The sequence below is a fragment of the Eschrichtius robustus genome, chromosome 12, assembly GCF_028021215.1.
Source record: "Eschrichtius robustus isolate mEscRob2 chromosome 12, mEscRob2.pri, whole genome shotgun sequence".
Taxonomy (NCBI): Eukaryota; Metazoa; Chordata; class Mammalia; order Artiodactyla; family Eschrichtiidae; genus Eschrichtius; species Eschrichtius robustus.
In genome coordinates, this window is record NC_090835.1 from 54,539,099 (window position 1) to 54,557,474 (window position 18,376).

General features: G+C 43.6%; 1 protein-coding gene across 1 annotated transcript in view; it reads right to left on the reverse strand.

The window, feature by feature from the left end:
- Positions 1-1,617: 1,617 nt before the first annotated feature.
- TGFBR2 (transforming growth factor beta receptor 2) overlaps positions 1,618-18,376 on the reverse strand; it is a 95,562-nt gene continuing 78,803 nt past the window's right edge. Inside the window, exons 6-7 of the mRNA XM_068559412.1 lie at positions 6,914-7,041; positions 1,618-4,244 (exon numbers count right to left, since the gene is read on the reverse strand). Coding sequence (XP_068415513.1) covers positions 4,065-4,244; positions 6,914-7,041 — 308 coding nt within the window. The 3' untranslated portion in view covers positions 1,618-4,064. The remainder of the gene's footprint in view (positions 4,245-6,913; positions 7,042-18,376) is intronic.

Below are 18,376 nucleotides of genomic sequence, written 5' to 3' on the forward strand. Positions count from 1 at the left end.
CCAGTATTCCTTACCACAGTGGTCACTGGTATGGGATGAAGCCTGTAAAATCCCATTGTACATATAATTAAACTGAGGCATGGAGAGCTTAAGTAATTTGCCCAGGTCACACAGGTGGTAAATGGAGGAGCAGGAAACTGCTAAAATTAGTAACCTCTAAAACTGCCAAGCTACTAGTTAAGACAGCACTACAACTAATGCCCACAGTAGTACAGGACCCCGTCATCCAGCTAAGTGATTCTCAGCTGAGAGTAACGATTTTTGTCCCCCAGAGGACATGTGGCAGTGTTTGGTGACATTTCTAGTTGTTGCAGCTGTGGGACGGGTGCACTGCTGGTGGGAATGCACATACTGGCGCAGCCACTATGGAGACCGAGCAGTGTGGACAGTCCTCAAGAAGTTAAAGATAGAGCTACCACACAATCCAGCAATTCCACCTCTCGGTATTTATCTGAAGAAAATGAAGACATTAACTTGAAAACATATCTGCGCCCCACGTTCACTGCAGCATTATTTACGAAAGCCAAGATAACCATGCAACTTAAGTGTCCATTGATGGATGAATGGATTAAAAAAAAGCAGTGTATGTATACAATGGAATGTTTTTCAGCCATAAAAACATAAAATCTTGCCATTTGTGACAACATGGCCAGAACTTGAGGGCATCACGCTTAGTGAAATAAGTCAGAAAAAGGCTAATACCATATGATCTCACTTATATGTGGAATTGGAAAAAACAAAACAAAACAAAACAAGATTCAGAGAACAGGCTGGTGGTGGCCAGAGGCAGGGGTGGGGAGTGGATGAAATGGGTGAAGGGGGTCAGAAGGTACAAACTTACAGTTTATAACATAAATAAGTCCTGGGGATGTAATGTGTGACAGCATGGTGACGATAGTTAATAATACTGTGCTGCATATTTGAAAGTTGCTGAGAAAGTCAATTTGAAAGTTGCTGAGAAAGTCAATCTTAAACGTTCTCATCACAAGAAAAAAAAAATCCTGTAACTGTATGATGACGGATGTTAACCAGACTTACTGTGATCATTTCTCAGTACATACAAATATTGCATCATTATGTTGTATACCTGAAACGTACAATGTCGTATGTCAATTATACCTCAATGAAAAAGCTCCAAGTGGGATGGGGTGGCTGGGTAGAAAGGAAGAGGGAGGAAGCGTGACACATGGCCGGGGCTGGGGGCTGGGGGCGGGGGCGTGGCGGGGGGGGAGGTGGGGAGATAGCGGCAGCCTGTTACTGTGAGGAGTGGGGAGGGAGAAGTGGGCATGCGCGGAGCCGGCTACGCACCCCACGAGAAGCCATGTGTGGATACGGGCCGCTCCCGGGACCCGGGGACAGGGGAGATGGTGGTCGGGGATGTAGAGGGACACTGTGCCGGACCTGGGATAAGGGGCAAGCCACCACCAGCATCTGTGACATCTCACAATACTGAAGTGACTGCTTTTTTAAAAACAGGGACCTGACACTGTCAGTTGAAGAAGACAATGAATATGGAAAAGTTGGAGAGGATTTGTCTTGTGGCTTTTTGTGCACAAACTGCAAAATAACCAAATGAGGCTCGTGGGCCTCTATGAATAGGAACAGGAGGCAGGAAGCTGACCTGAGTATTTTTGTTTTATTCAATCGAATAAACATTTTATTTATATAAAAGACAAACAATGCATAGAATGAAAATAAGTGCTTGACACAGTTGATATAAAAAGAGTATATAGCATTCACATTCCTATTTTAATAAATGAGTACTGGTGAAGTGTTCCATAAAAGAATAAAACTTTCCCTTTATGTAGAGTAGTGAAAAAAGTCAATATTTTTAGGAACTACAGAATGATATTCCTTGGTCTTTTTCTTGAATAAGGGAAACAAACATAAAACAAGCCACAGTATCATCTGACACTACATTCCAGTTTATGCTGATGGCCACCCAGAAGTGATAAAGCTCTTTTGACTCTTGGAAGATCCCATAATGGACCAGTATTCTAGAAATTCACCACTAGAGGTCAATGAGCAACAGCTATTGGGACGGCCTCATCAGCCCTAAAGTGCAGGGGATTTCTGGGCACTTCCGCGGCATTGCGGGTCAAACTACCTTAACTCTCTCAGCCCACCCCACCGAGCAGGGTTCCTAAAAGTTCCACCTAATCCCAAACTTCAGCATATCTGCTAAAACCCCAATGAGATGAGACCTTCCAAAACCCAAGTAGAGCTGGTCACTGCCAGTCCCTCTCCAATATTCCTATTTGGCTGAAAATAAGCTTCAAAATAAGCTTCAAAAACATTTTTAAAAAATTGTTATTTGCAGCATCAACACTTGTCTGTGGATTAACGAGTTTCCTATGGAGTAGTAAAGCACATTCTTTGTTCTTGTCCTTGTGGACACAGATTTCCTAACTGTACATGGGACTCCTGTGTCCCACATTCAAATTCTGCAAAGGTTGGGAAGGCAGGTGTGACTGAGACCAGTAACTATGACGACAGCTTCTTGGAGTAAAGGGCTCCCTCTGAAAGCAGAGGGGGAAGCTCTTAAAATACAAGCAAACGAGATTTGGGTTAACAGGGACCACCCAGAGGAGGTCCCCGGTAGTCCAAAAGAAGGCCAGCTTCAAATCTTAACCCCAGGAAGGGAATCAGAATTATACTCTATAGCCAGAGAAGGAGTGCGTGGACGCACATTTCTCACAGGGGCCCTTGGTTGGAAGCAGGTTTAATTCCCAGACTGGGGTGGGGGTGGGTGGAAAACACAAACGTTCATGGCGGAAGTGAGCAGCTTTCTAAGAGTGTCCACACCTGCGTCTGTGAATGATGTGGCCCAGAGAGAACTGGAAACCATTTGCTCTCTAGTCTTACTTGAGGATCCAAATTTTTTTTTTTTTTTGCAAAATCTCCAAGTATTTAAAAAGTGCCTCGATTTTGTTAAACACTGTGCTGGCCAAGCAAAACACATGTTCAGAGTGCCTGAGGAGACTCCTGACTGTGGCAGTGCTGTGCTGCTCAAATACTTTCCCCTTGGCCAAAATGTGCTCGAGTCCCCTGAAGCCCAGAGCATAGAACCTACTAGTGTTGCATAGAAAGCTGGAGACTGAAACCAAGAGTGGTAAAAAAACTAAACATAAAGAACCTGGAAGGGAGACCTGTTCCCTTTTAGGAAACAGGGAACAGTAACATAGGTATGAGGGGAATTTTTTAAAAAATAACAATTTCTCATTAGTAGAAGGCGTGGCAATTTCATGGGTGGGGAAATGTGTCCTGATTTTTCTGTAGCCTGTGAAGGTAAAACATGGGGCTTAAAACATTTAAGCAATTAGAAATGGGGCAAAGTTTCTGAACTAGCTGAGGAAGGAGCTTTACAAACCAGAGGTGGGTCGTGAAGCTCCGGTGACAAGTCCAGGAGAGATGATGGCACACGGGGACCCCAGGGTCTGGTCCCCAAACAGTGCGACTCCAATCAGCTCCATGGCCAGAACAGGACCCAGTACAGGGAATTATTACTTTGCAAAAGCAAGTGCAACTTGGCCACAGCAGGCTCTGAGACCTGGAGCCTCTCTCTGAAGGCAAAGACCGTGCCCCCCCACCCCCACCCCCAACCCCTGTGTGCTCAGAGGCCTAGCACATGAGTGACTGCCAAGTGCTGAGACTGCCCCAGAGCCCTTCCTTCTGTGCTCAGTGCCAAGCTCGCCCATCCAACCCATTTCTTGGGCATATTTGATCTTTTTCCTCACCTCTTTCTAGAGTATGGCTGTATAGATAGATATAGACATATATAGATAGATATATATAAAACATAGCTATTCCATATTTATATACAGGCATTAATAAAGTGCAAATGTTATTGGCTATTGTAAAAATCAATCTCATTTCCTGAGGAAGTGCTAACACAGCTTATCCTATGACAAAGTCAAAGACATAGGACGCTTCCTGTCACCCCCTCCCCAGCTCGGGGGGAGGGAGCGGCCCCGGGGCTCCAGGAAGCACCGTCCAGGGGCAGCTTCCTGCTGCCTCTGCTCTTTGGCCACAGGGCCAGCCACACTGGCCGGCCGCCGGAAGAGCTACTTGGTAGTGTTCAGGGAGCCGTCTTCGGGAATCTTCTCCTCCGAACTGCTCCTGCCCGAGAGTCTGTCCAGATGCTCCAGCTCACTGAAGCGCTCGGCCACACACTGCGCCGTGAGCCGGGCCTCGGGGTCGTGGTCCCAGCACTCGGCCAGCGTCTCGCACACCATCTGGATGCCCTGCAGGGGGAGAGGGTCCACAGGCCTCTGAGAGGGGATGGCGGCTCCTGGGGGCAAGGCAGCCCCTGCCCTGTCTCTGCCGCCGTCGCTCTGTCCCCGCCTGCAGGCCAGTCCCCAGCACCATCTGACTGCAGCTGCAGGCGGCCAGCGTTCCGGGGCCATCTGATCATAGGAAGTGGGGAAATGAAGACACAGCACAAGGCCCCCCAGTAGGCTTCTGGGGCACAGCAGCATCCCCAATCCTGAAAATTCCCGTGAAGTGGGCTTCTAATGCCATCTCACACCTTTCTGTTTGGTGGGGAGGGGCACAGCTTTAGGCTTTACTGTTGAGGGCAGTTTTAGGTTCATAGCAAAATCAAGCAGAAATTACAGAGAGTTTCCATATACGCCCTCCACCCTCGCGGACAACCTCCCCCGCCATCAACACCTTGCGTCTGTGTGGTGCATTTGTTAAAATCGGTGAACCAACACTGACACGTCACTATCAACCAAAGTCAACCAGAACACGGTTCATGGTAATGTACCGGACGTGGGTTCTGACAAATGTGTCCATCATCACAGTATCCACAGAAGGCCACTGCCCTAAACATCCTCTGTGCTCCACCTCGTCACCCCTCCTTCCTTCCCCCTCAGCCCCTGACCACCACTGATCTGCTTATTGCCTTAATGGTTTTGCCTTTTCCAGAGAGTCTTAAGAGCTGGAATCGTATACACATTCCTACGTAAACAGGACTGAATATCTGAGTGAAGTCCAGGCATTGGTCTGGTTGCATTTTCTGGGTTCAAGTCCCATCTTCCAGCAGCTGCTCAGGAGACCCTCTGCTAGGCCCCTCCTCTCCTGCATCAGGCTGGACCCTGTCTGTCTTTGTAGGTCCTGCAGGCTGTTTCAGAGAGTTCAACCTAACCCCATAAAGGCCCCATTCAAAAGGCCCATCCAGAAAATGCTGCCCATAATTCGTGACAAGGGTCTTCTTTCATGGCTTTAATTTTTATTTTGCATTGCAAATATTTTTGTTATTTCCAGTCATTTTCTGGAAATAAAGCAGGCACGGATTAACTAGATAGCCCAATAGGTGGAAACAGACTGTGCTCTTGCCAATCAGAGGCCCAACCCTGTCACTGGTGTCCCCTCACACGAGTGGCCAGGTGGGATGGATCAATCCCAACTCTGCCCTGAGAATGGCACTTTCCTGTTTGCAGTCTAACCAACAACTTTCCCCACTCACCTAGGAACCTGACCCTCCCTTCCCGCCCTGTGAGTGAGTTCATGATGTTGAATTAATTGTGTAATTCACCTAATTGGTGGTATTGATTGATGGCCTTGTTAAGAGTGGAGTGTTATTGTTGGTACACAAGTAACATTTATTTTATTCTGGCCCTGTAATTACAGGCAGTAAATTAAATTAAATAGTAAGCATTAACTTGAAATAAACAGGGCAACAAATCTCATTAAGAGAAAAAATGTATTATGCAAATTCTTTCCAGAATTTTATCATCATGAATAATGGCTTCATTAGAAGAACTGTACAGCAGAGGAGGCAACAAGAGTTTGAAAGAAACAATACTAGTGCCTTCTGATTTCAGAGTTAACACAAAATAGTCTTGCATTTTCAAAGTCAAAGAGGCTTTCCTGGAACCCAGGGAGAAGCCCTGGTCCACGGCCTGGTCCACGCTCTCCCCCGGCTTTATCAGGGTCTGTCCGCTGAAGTGGCTCTTGGCCAGGGCTGGCACTGCTCCATCTGTCTCCTAGATTGCACCTGACTTGTGGTTTCTGTTTCTTATCTGAATTATTTGCCTTGCCCTTAGGAAACCTACGACTTAACCCCAGCCTTCCCTGGGTAAGGGAATTCAGCCAAAGGCGGCCATAAAAGCTTTACGTCAATGGAAAGGACAGTCTTGTCAGTGAGCTATGGGCACAAGGCCCCTCTCCCTCATTCACGGCTCTTCCCTGCTGTGTCTGACAGTCCCCCTCTCTCACAACCTATGCCTCCTTCTTCTCCTCTGATTGGGGGCATTTTGATGAGGGGAATTTGGATAGGTCTCCCTGTATGTCAGAACCACTGCGCTGCTATGGATGGACGGTCTTATCTACCATTGCTTAAAAAGAAAAAAAAAAAAAAGAAGCCATTAGGAAGTTCTGGAAAGACAGATTTCCTATTTGTTCCCTTGCCCTTTGCTCTTCTGTGCTTTCCTTTATCCCAGCCTCCTCCTTCTCGACACACCTGCCGCAGCCTGAGCGCACAGCAGCCCCTTGCGGGCCAGCTGGCTGACAAACACCCCTTCTTTCTCACTAAGTATTTCCTGCCAGAGCTGAAGATTCCCAGAAGAAAACATTTGGAACCCAGAAGGGAACAAAACATAAACTCCCTATAAGAGGTGAGTGGCACAGGCTGCAAACAAAGTATTTTAACTCAGAAGCAAGACGGCTTGGACAATATGACAAATGCCCGTCAAATGATTCTGTGTGAGCCCTTTCTGAATGGTGGGTAGAACATGCAATAACAAGGTCATCCCACTTTACTGAAACTTCTTTATAAAGAAAAGTGAACAGGCTCATGGAAAACAAAGGGACCTGCCTCAGACTGATGCCCAATAGCCAGGCATTCTCTCCTGCCTAAGATATTACTCTGGATGAACTTTACTTGCCCTTCGCAACAGTCACTCCTTACCTGGTGGTTGAGCCAGGAGCTGGGGATTTCGGGTCGTCCTCGATCTCTCAACACGTTGTCCTTCATGCTTTCGACACAGGGATGCTCTCGCACCTTGGAACCGAATGGAGGCTCATAATCCTTCACTTCTGTTGGAGAGAGCAGGCAAACACAGGGCCCTTGAGAAGGGTGTGCACAGCTGAGACACTGAGTGTGATGCACCTGTGATTACACTAAGGGCAATTTTTAATTCTTGTGGGTTCAAATATAAGGAGGGGTTGTGGAAGGAGCTTGAGAAGTATTCAACACATGACTGTTGAGTGCCCACGATGTCCTAACAGCTGGGGACAGAGCGGAGAACAAGACCAACAAGGTCAGGGGATTCAGGTTTCAATGCAGACATCTCAATGGGGGCAATCCTGGTTCCTGGGAGGTAGAAAAATCTTACATATCACAATGGTTTGTAGCCCTACAAAGGTCGACAGTACGTAAATAGATTTAATATGTGGTATTAAATTTCTCGGGGAGATTCAGCCATAAAAAAAGGAATGAAATTCTGATAGATGCTACAATACAGATTATGCTCAGTGAAATAAGCCAGACACGAAAGGACAAATATTGTATGATTCCCCTTATATGAGGTACCTGGGACAGGCTAATTCACAGAGACAGAGAGCAGAATAGTGGTTGCCAGGGGATGGGGGGGGAGAAGAGGTAGAGAGATATTGTTTAATAGGTACAGGGTTTCAGTTGGGGAGGATGAAAAAGTTCTGGAAATGGATAATGGTGATAATTACACGACACTGTGAATGTACTTAATGCTACCGAACTGTACCACTGAAGTTGTGAATTGTAACCACTTAAAAATGGCTAAACTGGTGAACTTTATATCATGTATAATTTTCCCACAGGGAAAAAAATCATGGGGAGTAGTGATTAAGAAAAAAAATGTCTACAAAGGCTCCTTGCAATAGTAATAATGAAAAAGAGGTTCAGAAATGCTGTTTTAGATGACAGAGGAGAGAGACTGATAACACCAACAAACAAAATTTAAAAAGGTAACTTTCCTTCAGTGATACTTGCTAAAAAGAAAATAATGAAGGATGATGTAAACACTTCATTAGGACTTCAGGTTTCAACTAAGGACAAAATCTTTTCTTCTTTTTTTTAAGGGAAATTCAGTTTGCTGATTTTCTTCTAATTTTTCTTATTGAAGTATAGTTAGTTGACTTACCATGTTATATCAGTTTCAGGTATACGACATAGTAACTCAATATTTTTATGGATTATATTCCATGTAAAGTTATTATAAAAAACTGGCTATATTTCCTGTGCTGTACATTATACCCTTGTAATTTATCTATTTTATACCTAGTAGTTTGTACCTCTTAATCCCCCTCACCCCTAACCCTCTGGCAACAAACCATAGTTTGTTCTCTGTATCTGTGAGTCTGTTTCTGTTTTGCTTGTTTTATTTTGTAGATCCCACATGTAAGTGAAATCAAGCAGTATTTGTCTTTCTCTGTCTGTCTGACTTATTTTACTAAGCATAATACCCTCCAGGACCATCCATGTTGTTACAAGTGGCAAAATTTCATTCTTTTTTATGGCTAATATTCCATTTTGTGTGTGTGTTGTGTGTACACACATATACATTTTACTTTTGTATGTAGTATGAGAAAGTGTTCTAATTTCATTCTTTCACATTTAACTGTCCAGTTTTCTCAGTACCACTTATTGAAGGGACTGTCTTTTCCCCATTGTATATTCTTGCCTTCTTTGTTGTAGATTAATTGACCGAAAGTGTGTGGGTTTATTTCTGGGCTCACTATTCTGTTCCATTGAGCTGTGTTATATGTCTGTTTTTTGTGCCAGTACCATACTGTTTTGATTACTGCTGCTTTGTAGTATAATCTGAAGTCAGGGAGTGTGATCCCTCCAATTTTGTTCTTTTTTCTCAAGATTGCTTTGGCTATTCAGGGTCTTCTGTGGTTCCATACACATGTTAGGATTATTTGTTCTAGTTCTGTGAAAAATGCTATGGGTATTTTGATAGGGATTGCATTAAACCTGTAGATTGCTTTGAAGAGAATGGACATTTTAACAATATTAATTCTTTTATTCCATGAATATGGGATATCTTTCTATTAATCTGCATCATCTTCAATTTCCTTGTTCAATGTCTTATAGTATTTAGAGTACAGGTCTTTTACCTCCTTGGTTAAATTTATCCCTAGGTATTTTAATCCTTTTGATTTGATTATAAATGGGATTGTTTCTTCTCTTGCTGATAGTTCATCATTAGTGTACAGAAATGCAACAGATTTCTGTATATTAATCTTGTATCCTGCAACTTAACTGAATTCATTTATTACTCCGAATAGTTTTGTGATGGTGTCTTTAGGGTTTTCTAAATATAGTTTCGTGTCATCTGCAAACAGTGACAGTTTTACTTCTTCCCTTCTAACTTGTATGCCTTTTTATATCTTTTTCTTGTTTGACTGCTGTGCCTAAGACTTCCAATAATATGTTAAACAGAAGTGACAGTCGTGGGCATACTTGTCTTGTTCCTAATCTTAGACAAAAACCTTTCAGCTTTTCACCATTGAGTATAACGTTATTTAGCTGTGGCTTTATCATAATGGTCTTTATTAAGTTGAAGTGTGTTTTCTCTACACCATCTTGTTGAGAGTTGTTTTTTTTTTTTTTTTTAATATAAATGTGATCATATTGTCTATGGCGCTTTTTTTTTTTTTAAAGATTTATTTTTTTATTGATTAATTGATTGATTGATTGATTGCTATGTTGGGTCTTCGTTTCTGTGCTAGGGCTTTCTCTAGTTGCGGCAAGCGGGGGCCACTCTTCATCACGGCGCGTGGGCCTCTCACTATCGCGGCCTCTCTTGTTGCGGAGCACAGGCTCCAGACGCGCAGGCTCAGTAATTGTGGCTCACGGGCCTAGCTGCTCTGCGGCATGTGGGATCTTCCCAGACCAGGGCTCGAACCCTTGTCCCCTGCATTAGCAGGCAGATCCCCAACCACTGCGCCACCAGGGAAGCCCGAGAGTTTTTATCATGAATGGATGTTGAATGTTGTCAAATGCTTTTTCTACATCTATTGAGATGATCATATGACTATTCTTTCATTTTGTTAATGTACTGTAAAACATTGATTGATTGGCAGATACTGAACATCCATAACCCCTGGAATAAATCCCACACGATCACGATGTATGAGACTTTTTATGTACTATTGAATTCAGTTTGCTGATATTTTGTTGAAGATCTATGTTCATCAGGGATAACGGCCTGTAATTTTCTTTTTTTTTATAATGCCTTTGTCTGGTTTTTGTGTCAGGGTAATGCTGACCTCTTAGAATTTGTAAATTGTAAATCTGACCTCATAGTTTAGAAGTGTTCCCTCCACTTCAATTTTTTTGCAATAGTTTTTGAAATAAAGGTATTAACTCTTCTTTATATGTTTGGTAGAATTCACCTGTGAAGCCATCCAGCCCTGGACTTTTGTTTGCTGGGAGTTTTTTAATTACAAATTCAATTTCACTTCCAGTGATTGGTCTGTTCAAATTTTCTGTTTCTTCTTGATTTAATCTTGGCAGGTTGTATGTTTCTAGAAATTTGTCCATTTATTCCATGTTGTCCAATTTGTTGGCATAACTGTTAGTAGTATTATCTTACGATTTTTTTGTATCTCTGTGGTATCAGTTGTTACTTCTCCACCTTAATAGCTTGTTTATTTGGGTCCTCTCTCTTTTCTTCTTGGTGAGCCTGGCTGAAGGTTTATCCATTTTGTTTCTCTTTTCAAAAAGCCAGTTCTTGGTTTCATTAATCTTTTCTATTGTTTTCTTGATCTCTATTTTGTTTCCTCTCTGATCTTTATTATTTCCTTCCTTCTGCTGACTTTGGGCTTTGTTTGTTCTTCTTTTTCTAAGTCTTTTAGGTAGAAAGGTAGGGTGTTTGAGATTTTTGTTTCTTGAAGTAGGCCTGTATCACTATGAACTTTCCTCTTAGAACTGCTTTTGCTATGTCCCATAGATTTCTGAAAAGTTGTGTTTTTATTTTCATTTGTATCAAGGTATTTTTATTACTATTGCTTTGAATTCTTTATATCAGGTAAATTATTTATCTGTGTTTCATTAGGGTTTTATCTTGTTTCTTCATTTGAAATAGAGTCCTCTGTCTTCTCACTTTGACTATTTCTGTTTGTCTCTCTTAAATTAAGTGAAAAAGTTATCTACCCTGATCTTGAAGGCATATCCTTGTGTGCATCCCTATGCAGTCTGCATGTGCCCTTTGTGGCTTTGGTGGGAGAGCTGGATCTGAAGTGAGCATGGACCGTGTCTTTTCCTGGGATGCTGCCTCTGCTCTGGGGCCGGGAGCAAGCAAATCTGTCTGTGTGCTCTTCAAGAGTGGGGTCTCGGTTTCTTACAGTCCTCTGGTAAGCCCCACTGGTTTTCCAACCAGCCAAGGGGACTCATCTTCCAGTGCCAGACCCCAGGGCTGGGGTGCTTAATATGGGGCTCGAACCTCTTGCTTCCCAGGGAGGATCCTTGAGCTTGTGATACTCCCTCCTCTTCTGGGTCATGCAGTAGGGGTGTGGGTCTGGACGAGATCACCTGTCCTCGCCTCCTACCTGACTTTGTGTGGTTCTTTCTTTATAGCCTTTGTTGTAGAAGAGCTGATCTGCTGATCTTCAGGTCATTCTCAGAGAGATCTGCTCTATATGTAGTGGTAGTTTTGACATGTTCACGGGGGGAGGTTAGCTCAGGGTCTTCCTACTCTGCCATCTTGATCCTCCCTCATGTTCTAGGGTCGATATCGTTATAGAAGCTTCCTTGAATATCCCCAGAGCCATTCTTTATTAGACGTCTGGGGGCAGAGCTCTATTTTAGGGTGTACAGCCACTGCTTATCTGTCTCACTCGACCAGACGGTGAGCGTCTGCAGGCAGGTTCAGAGTCCCTTTCTCATGCTTGTATTCCTGGCACCCACGGCAGGGCCTCCCATACAACAGGCTCTCAGTAAATGCTTTGTTGAGCGAATGAATGAATTAATCTGAGATCCTGTCCAAAGTGGCCAATGCATAAACTCTGGGTGGATATTAGAACATCTACTAATTTAAGTGGGTGGGACAATACCCATGTCAGTGCATCACAGGACAATTTAGAAAATAAAATCACTCCAGTACTGAAACATGCCTGAGCCAAAAGGGAAGAGTGGGCTGGATTCGCCATTTTCCTCCAAAATAAATAGTACCTTTGGCCTTTACTTCAAAATAACCCTGTTTAATGAGTGAAACTTTCAATAATTTGCCCTTCCAGGCTGAGAATTGAAGAGACATTTAAGGCGAAATGACATTTTGAAAAGAGATGGCTTGTTCTTGTTTATTTGCTCTTCCCCCTTTCCCAGAACCTTACTTGCATATTTATCTTTTTCCGCCTCACCCAACTAGAAGAGCTGGCAGGGTATTTTCTCTTTCCTTAGTTGGGATGAAGGCCTCCCCTCCCCCACCACTTTGAGACAAGCACAAACCATCCTTCTGTGTGTCTGCATTTGCCTTCAAGTGCCCATAGCACTTAATCTGTACTGCTCTTGGGGTGAGATCTGAACTTTGATTTGCATAGTATTTATACACCTTCTTTCTTTCTTCTAGTCCCTTATCTTTTACTGGACTGTAAACTCCTAAGGCCTAAGGCAGAGGCTGAGTTTTGTGTCTGCTGAAATTGTGCCTTATACACAGCAGGCTTTCAATAAATATGAGCTGGCTTGAATTCCAGCAAGAGCTAAGCTCCCAGTAAGGGTTTACTCTGACCTAAATCTTCTCTTCTATAAAATGAATGGGCTGAACTAGATGACCTCCATGTCCCCCTCCAGAGCTATCCTGTAATTCAATCTAATCAAATAATGATGCTCTCTTAGTGCCATGCCCTGAGGTATGTATAATATAATATAATATAATATAATATAATATAATATAATATAATATAATAATATAATATAATGTAATATTAGTGTACTATGATTTGCATATGACATAAACTGCTCCTTAGACAATGTATCAGTCCACTGACGCTCCATTTCCAACTCTTTTGGCTGCCATAGCAGATGTGGTTGGCAGCCTGCCTAGACCCCCTTTACCAAGCCAAGAACACCAGCCCCGAGCTGCTGCAAACGCTGAGTTGTAAGGGGTCACAATTTCTCCCTTCTATGTAGAATTACCCTTGGTTGATGGGAGCTTCCTGGCCTGGAGGGCAGTCTGTAGCCAATGACGAATTAACATGGGAGTTTTTTTTTTTTTAATTGGTATAACTGCTTTACAATGTTGTGTTAGTTTCTACTGTACAGCAAAGTGAATCAGCTATACATATATATATATCCCCTCTTTTTGGATTTCCTTCCCATTTAGGTCACCACAGAGCACTAAGTAGAGTTCCCTGTGCTATACAGCAGGTTCTCATTAGTTATCTGTTTTATACATAGTGGTGTATATATGTCAATCCCAATCTCCCAATTCATCCCCCCCACTTCCCCCTTGGTATCCATACATTTGTTCTCTACATCTGTGTCTCCATTTCTGCTTTGTAAATAAGATCGTATAGACCAATTTGTTCAGATTCCACGTATATGTGTTAATATACGGTATTTGTTTTTCTCTTTCTGACTTACTTCACTCTGTATGACAGTCTCTAGGTCCATCCACATCTCTACAAATGACCCAATTTTACTCTTTTTTACGGCTGAGTAGTATTCCATTGTACATAGGTACCACATCTTCTTTATCTATTTCTCTGTTGATGGACATTTAGGTTGTTTCCATGTCCTGACTATTGTAAATAGTGCTGCAATGAATATTGGGGGTGCATGTGTCCTTTTGAATTATGGTTTTCTCTGGGTATATGCCTGGTAGTGGGATTGCTGGGTCAACACAGGAGTTCTAACAGTCTGTCTTGCCTCTAGAGGAGATGACTACTGTGCAATTCATGCTCCAGAGCTCCCCCTGGGATAAGGCTGATGGTGGTGGAGATGGAGAAAAATGAGACTGTTGCATTTTTCTTTTTGTGCCTTTGATCAAATAATGTGAAGAACTGCAGAGAAAGCAAGTCAAAAGGTGAGTGGGGTTAGTCCAGAGAGTGCCATCTTTTAAAATAAATACCATCTTTTAAAAATTTTGGAAATGCCTCTAAGAAAAAAAGCAAACAGCTAAGAGAGTAAGATTGAGTTTAGCACTTTTAAAAAGAAGTGCTAACGGTATGCATCATAAGTAGGGGTATTATTCGTTGTGTTTACCCCAGACCCATCATAAACTAGAGATGAGGACTTGGAAAAGAGACATCAACTCTTTGTGCCTCAGTTTCTGTATCCACAAAACAAGAGAAAGCGCAAGTGCTGGCCATCATTAACACAGTCCTCCTTCGGTACTCGTGGGGCATTGGTTCCAGGACCAGAGGCAGATACCAGTATCTGCAGGTGCACAAGCCCCATATTTGCCCTTCTGTATATGAGAGCTTTGCATCCACGATTCAAGCAACCACGGACTGTAAACACAGTACAAGATCCGTGAGTGGCTGGATCCGCAGATGCCGAACCGCGGATGCCAGCCAAGGGCACGCTCACTGCCCTAGGACGCTGGCCACAGCACTCAGCACTCACCCTGTGCACCCACACTGGCTCAAATCCAAGAGGGTCAGGCCGGCGACTAGGGTTCATCCTCCCAACGTGCCCCAAGGGCAGCCCTCAATCAGCAGCAGATGGGGGCTGGAAGATAAACCGGGCTTCCTTGAGCCGGGGGTGTGATGCTGAGGCGCACGTGGGCTCTGTGCACTGCCAGGTCCCCAGTGGGATCATGCTCTGGTTGTCCCCGTGGTGACCTGCCTGGTAGCACAGGGCTCATCAGCTCCCTCCCCTTCCTGACTCACTGCCTGTTCCTTCTCTCTGTGGCTTTTCCTGCCCTCTTTTTCCTACAGAATGCTCAGCTCGGGCTCCTGTTCCAGGGCCCGAGGCACCCAACCCAAGGCAGACGCCCTGCTCGCAACGGCAGGACCACCTGCTGGGACCAGGCTCCCTCTCGCGCCTCAGCTGGCTGCCTCCCTACAGGCGCAACGGGGACCTTGGGATTTCCTTGAGGGCCTCACACAGCCTCTGTTCTAAGAAACCTTTAGATCTCTCTGCTTTTCTTCCCACCCCCATTCCGTCCTCCCCGCAGTCCTTTCACTGAGGGCCACCGCCCCATCCCGGCCCCACAGCATCTCTTTGTCTGGCTGGAGGCTCTCAGGAGAAAGTCTGCCGTCTCCAGCTCTGGAGCTCAGAGGGGACCCAGGCAGCGGAGATGCTCACTCCCTGAAAGTCAGCATCTGGTCTGCAGCTGCTGTTTTGATCGTGGTTCCAACTTCATAGAGCCGTGAAGTTGTTGGCAGTTTTCCCCTGAGCACAACCCTGACTTTTATATCTGCCTTCCTTCCAAATTATCCTGCCTGGAAATGCAGGAAGATGAAGGCTGCGATCCCGGGCTCTCCTCACTCCTCTCCCACCCCTCTTTTTTTTCTTCCCTCCTTTCCTTTTGATTCTTTTGCACGTTTTGTCTGCCTTACAGGCTGCAGCAAGCTGGGGTTGTGTTTCTCCTCTTGTGAAAATACTTGCTCAGCTGGCTGCTGTGTGTCAGCTGCTATTCAAAGGCCGACATGGCCAGGGATTTGGAAGTCAGCCAGCCTGGGGGCCCGGTTGGCTGGGGTGACGTGACTATTGTGCCTGCTGTGCTCCCAGAGAGGGCCCTGAAGGACCCACCTTCCTCCGCTTCCCACACACCACACACGGTGCAAACACTTGCATGGACACCAGACAAGCCGAAAGCCAGGACAGAGACTTCTTTGTAGAAGAGAACAACTCTCCTGATTTGTCCTCGAGGGATGGTGAGTTCATGGCTTTCCTCCTTCTTTATAAAACAGTAACACACTGGCCACCTCCTTCCATTTGTTCCCTCCTCAAGCAACTCTGAAAAACCTATTTTCTTGGTTTCTCTTTTCTATACTTTCAGATGACCCAAGTGCCTGAAATAACAACCCCTGTTATTAGCTATCCCCTAACTCTATTTTGTTTTTCTTTCTGCAATCATCATACACACCCCCAGCCCTTAAGTTATGATTTCGTATCTATTCATGCAGTACTTGTCTTTCTAGCATAGTAGTTCTTCATTAGACATCCAGTCCCTTGAGGACAGGGACTCTTTTTTTTTCACTACTGCATCCTTAGCATTTTCTTTTAATTTTTATTTTAAATTGGACTATAGTTGATTTACAGTTTGTGTTAGTTTCAGGTGTACAGCAAAGTGATTCAGTTATACATATACATATATCTATTCTTTTTCAGATTCTTTTCCTTAATAGGTTATTACAGAATACTAAGCAGAGTTCCCTGTGCTTAGTATTTTTTTTCCCTTTGAGGTCATACTGTACATTTCACAGGTATTATTATTATTTTTTAATTAATTAATTAATTAATTTTTGGCTGCATTGGGTCTTTGTTGCTGCACGCGGGCTTTCTCTAGTTGCAGCGAGCGGGGACTACACTTCATTGCGGTGCGCAGCCTTCTCATTGCTGTGCCTTCTCTTGTTGCGGAGCATGGGCTCTAGGTGTGCGGGCTTCAGTACTTGTGGCACGCGGGCTCAGTAGTTGTGGCACGCGGGCTCAGTAGTTGTGGCTCGCGGGCTCTAGAGCGCAGGCTCAGTAGTTGTGGCGCACAGGCTTAGTTGCTCCGCAGCATGTGGGATCTTCCCGGACCAGGGCTCGAACCCGTGTCTCCTGCATTGGCAGATTCTTAACCATTGAGCCACCAGCAGGTCCTTGTTGATTATCTATTTAAAATATAGTAGTGTGTATATGTCAATCCCAAACTCCCAATTTATCCCCCCCTGCCGGCCAACCTTGCTCCTTTGGTAACTATAAGTGTGTTTTCTAAGTCTGTTTCTGTTTTGTAAATAAGTTCATTTGTATCATTTTTCTTAGAATCCACATATAAGCAATATCATATGATATTTGTCTTTCTCTGTCTTACTTCATTTACTATGATAAGCTCCAGGTCCACCCATGTTGCTGCAAATGGCATTATTTCATTCTTTTTAATAGCTGAGTAATATTCCATTGTATATACGTACCACATCTTCTTTATCCATTCACCTGTTGATGGTCATTTAGGTTACTTCTGTGTCTTGGCTATTATAAACAGCGCTACAATGAACATTGGGGTACAATGTATCCTTTTGACCCATGGTTTTCTCTGGATATTGCTCAGGAATGGGATTGCTGGATCATACGATAGCTCTATTTTTAGTTTTGTAAGGAACCTCCATACTGGTCTCCACAGTGGCTGCACCAATTTACATTCCCACCAGCAGTGCAAGAGGGTTCCCTTTTCTCCACACCCTCTCCAACAGTTATCGTTTGTAGACTTTTTGGTGATGGCCATTCTGACTGGTGTGAAGTTATATCTCATTGTAGTTTTGATTTGCACTTCTCTAATAATTAGTAATGCTGAATATCTTTTCATGTGCCTCTTCACCATCTGTATGCCTTCTTTGGAGAAATGTCTATTTAGGATCTTTTGCCCATTTTTTGATTGGGTTTTTTTTTTTTTTTTTGATAGTGAGCTGCATGAGCTGCTTGTATATTTTGGAGATTAATCCCTTGTCGGTCGCATCATTTGCAAATAATATTTTCTCCCATTCTGTGGGTTGTCTTCGTTTTGTTTATGTCTTCCTCTGCTGTGCAAAAGCTTTTGAGTTTAATTAGGTCCCATTTGTTTATTTTTGTTTTTATTTCCATTACTCTAGGAGACGGATCAAAAAAGATATTGCTGCAATTTATGTCAGAGACTGTTCTTCCTATGTTTTCCTCTAAGAGTTTTATAGTGTACAGTCTTACATTTAGGCTTTTAATCCATTTTGAGTTTATTTTTGGTGTTAAAGAATGTTCTAATTTCATTCTTTTACATGTAGCGTTCCAGTTTACCCAGCACCACTTATTGAAGAGACTGTCTTTTCTCCACTGTACAGTCTTGCCTCCTTTGTTGTACATTAATTGACCACAGGTGCGTGGTTTCATTTCTGGGCTTTCTATCCTGTTCCATTGACCTATATTTCTGGTTTTGTGCTAGTGCCATACTGTTTTGATGACTGTAGCTTTATAGTATAGTCTGAAGTCAGGGAGCCTGATTCCTCTGGCTCTGTTTTTCTTTTTCAAGATTGCTTTGGCTATTCAGGGCCTTTGTGTCTCCACACAAATTTTAAGATTTTTTTGTTCCAGTTCTGTGAAAAATGCCATTGGTAATTTGATAGGGACTGCATTGAATCTGTAGATTGCCTTGGGTAGTACAGTCATTTTGACAATATTGATTCTTCCAGTCCAAGAACATGGTATATCTTTCCATCTGTATGTATCATCTTTGATTTATTTCATCACCGTCTTATAGTTTCTTGA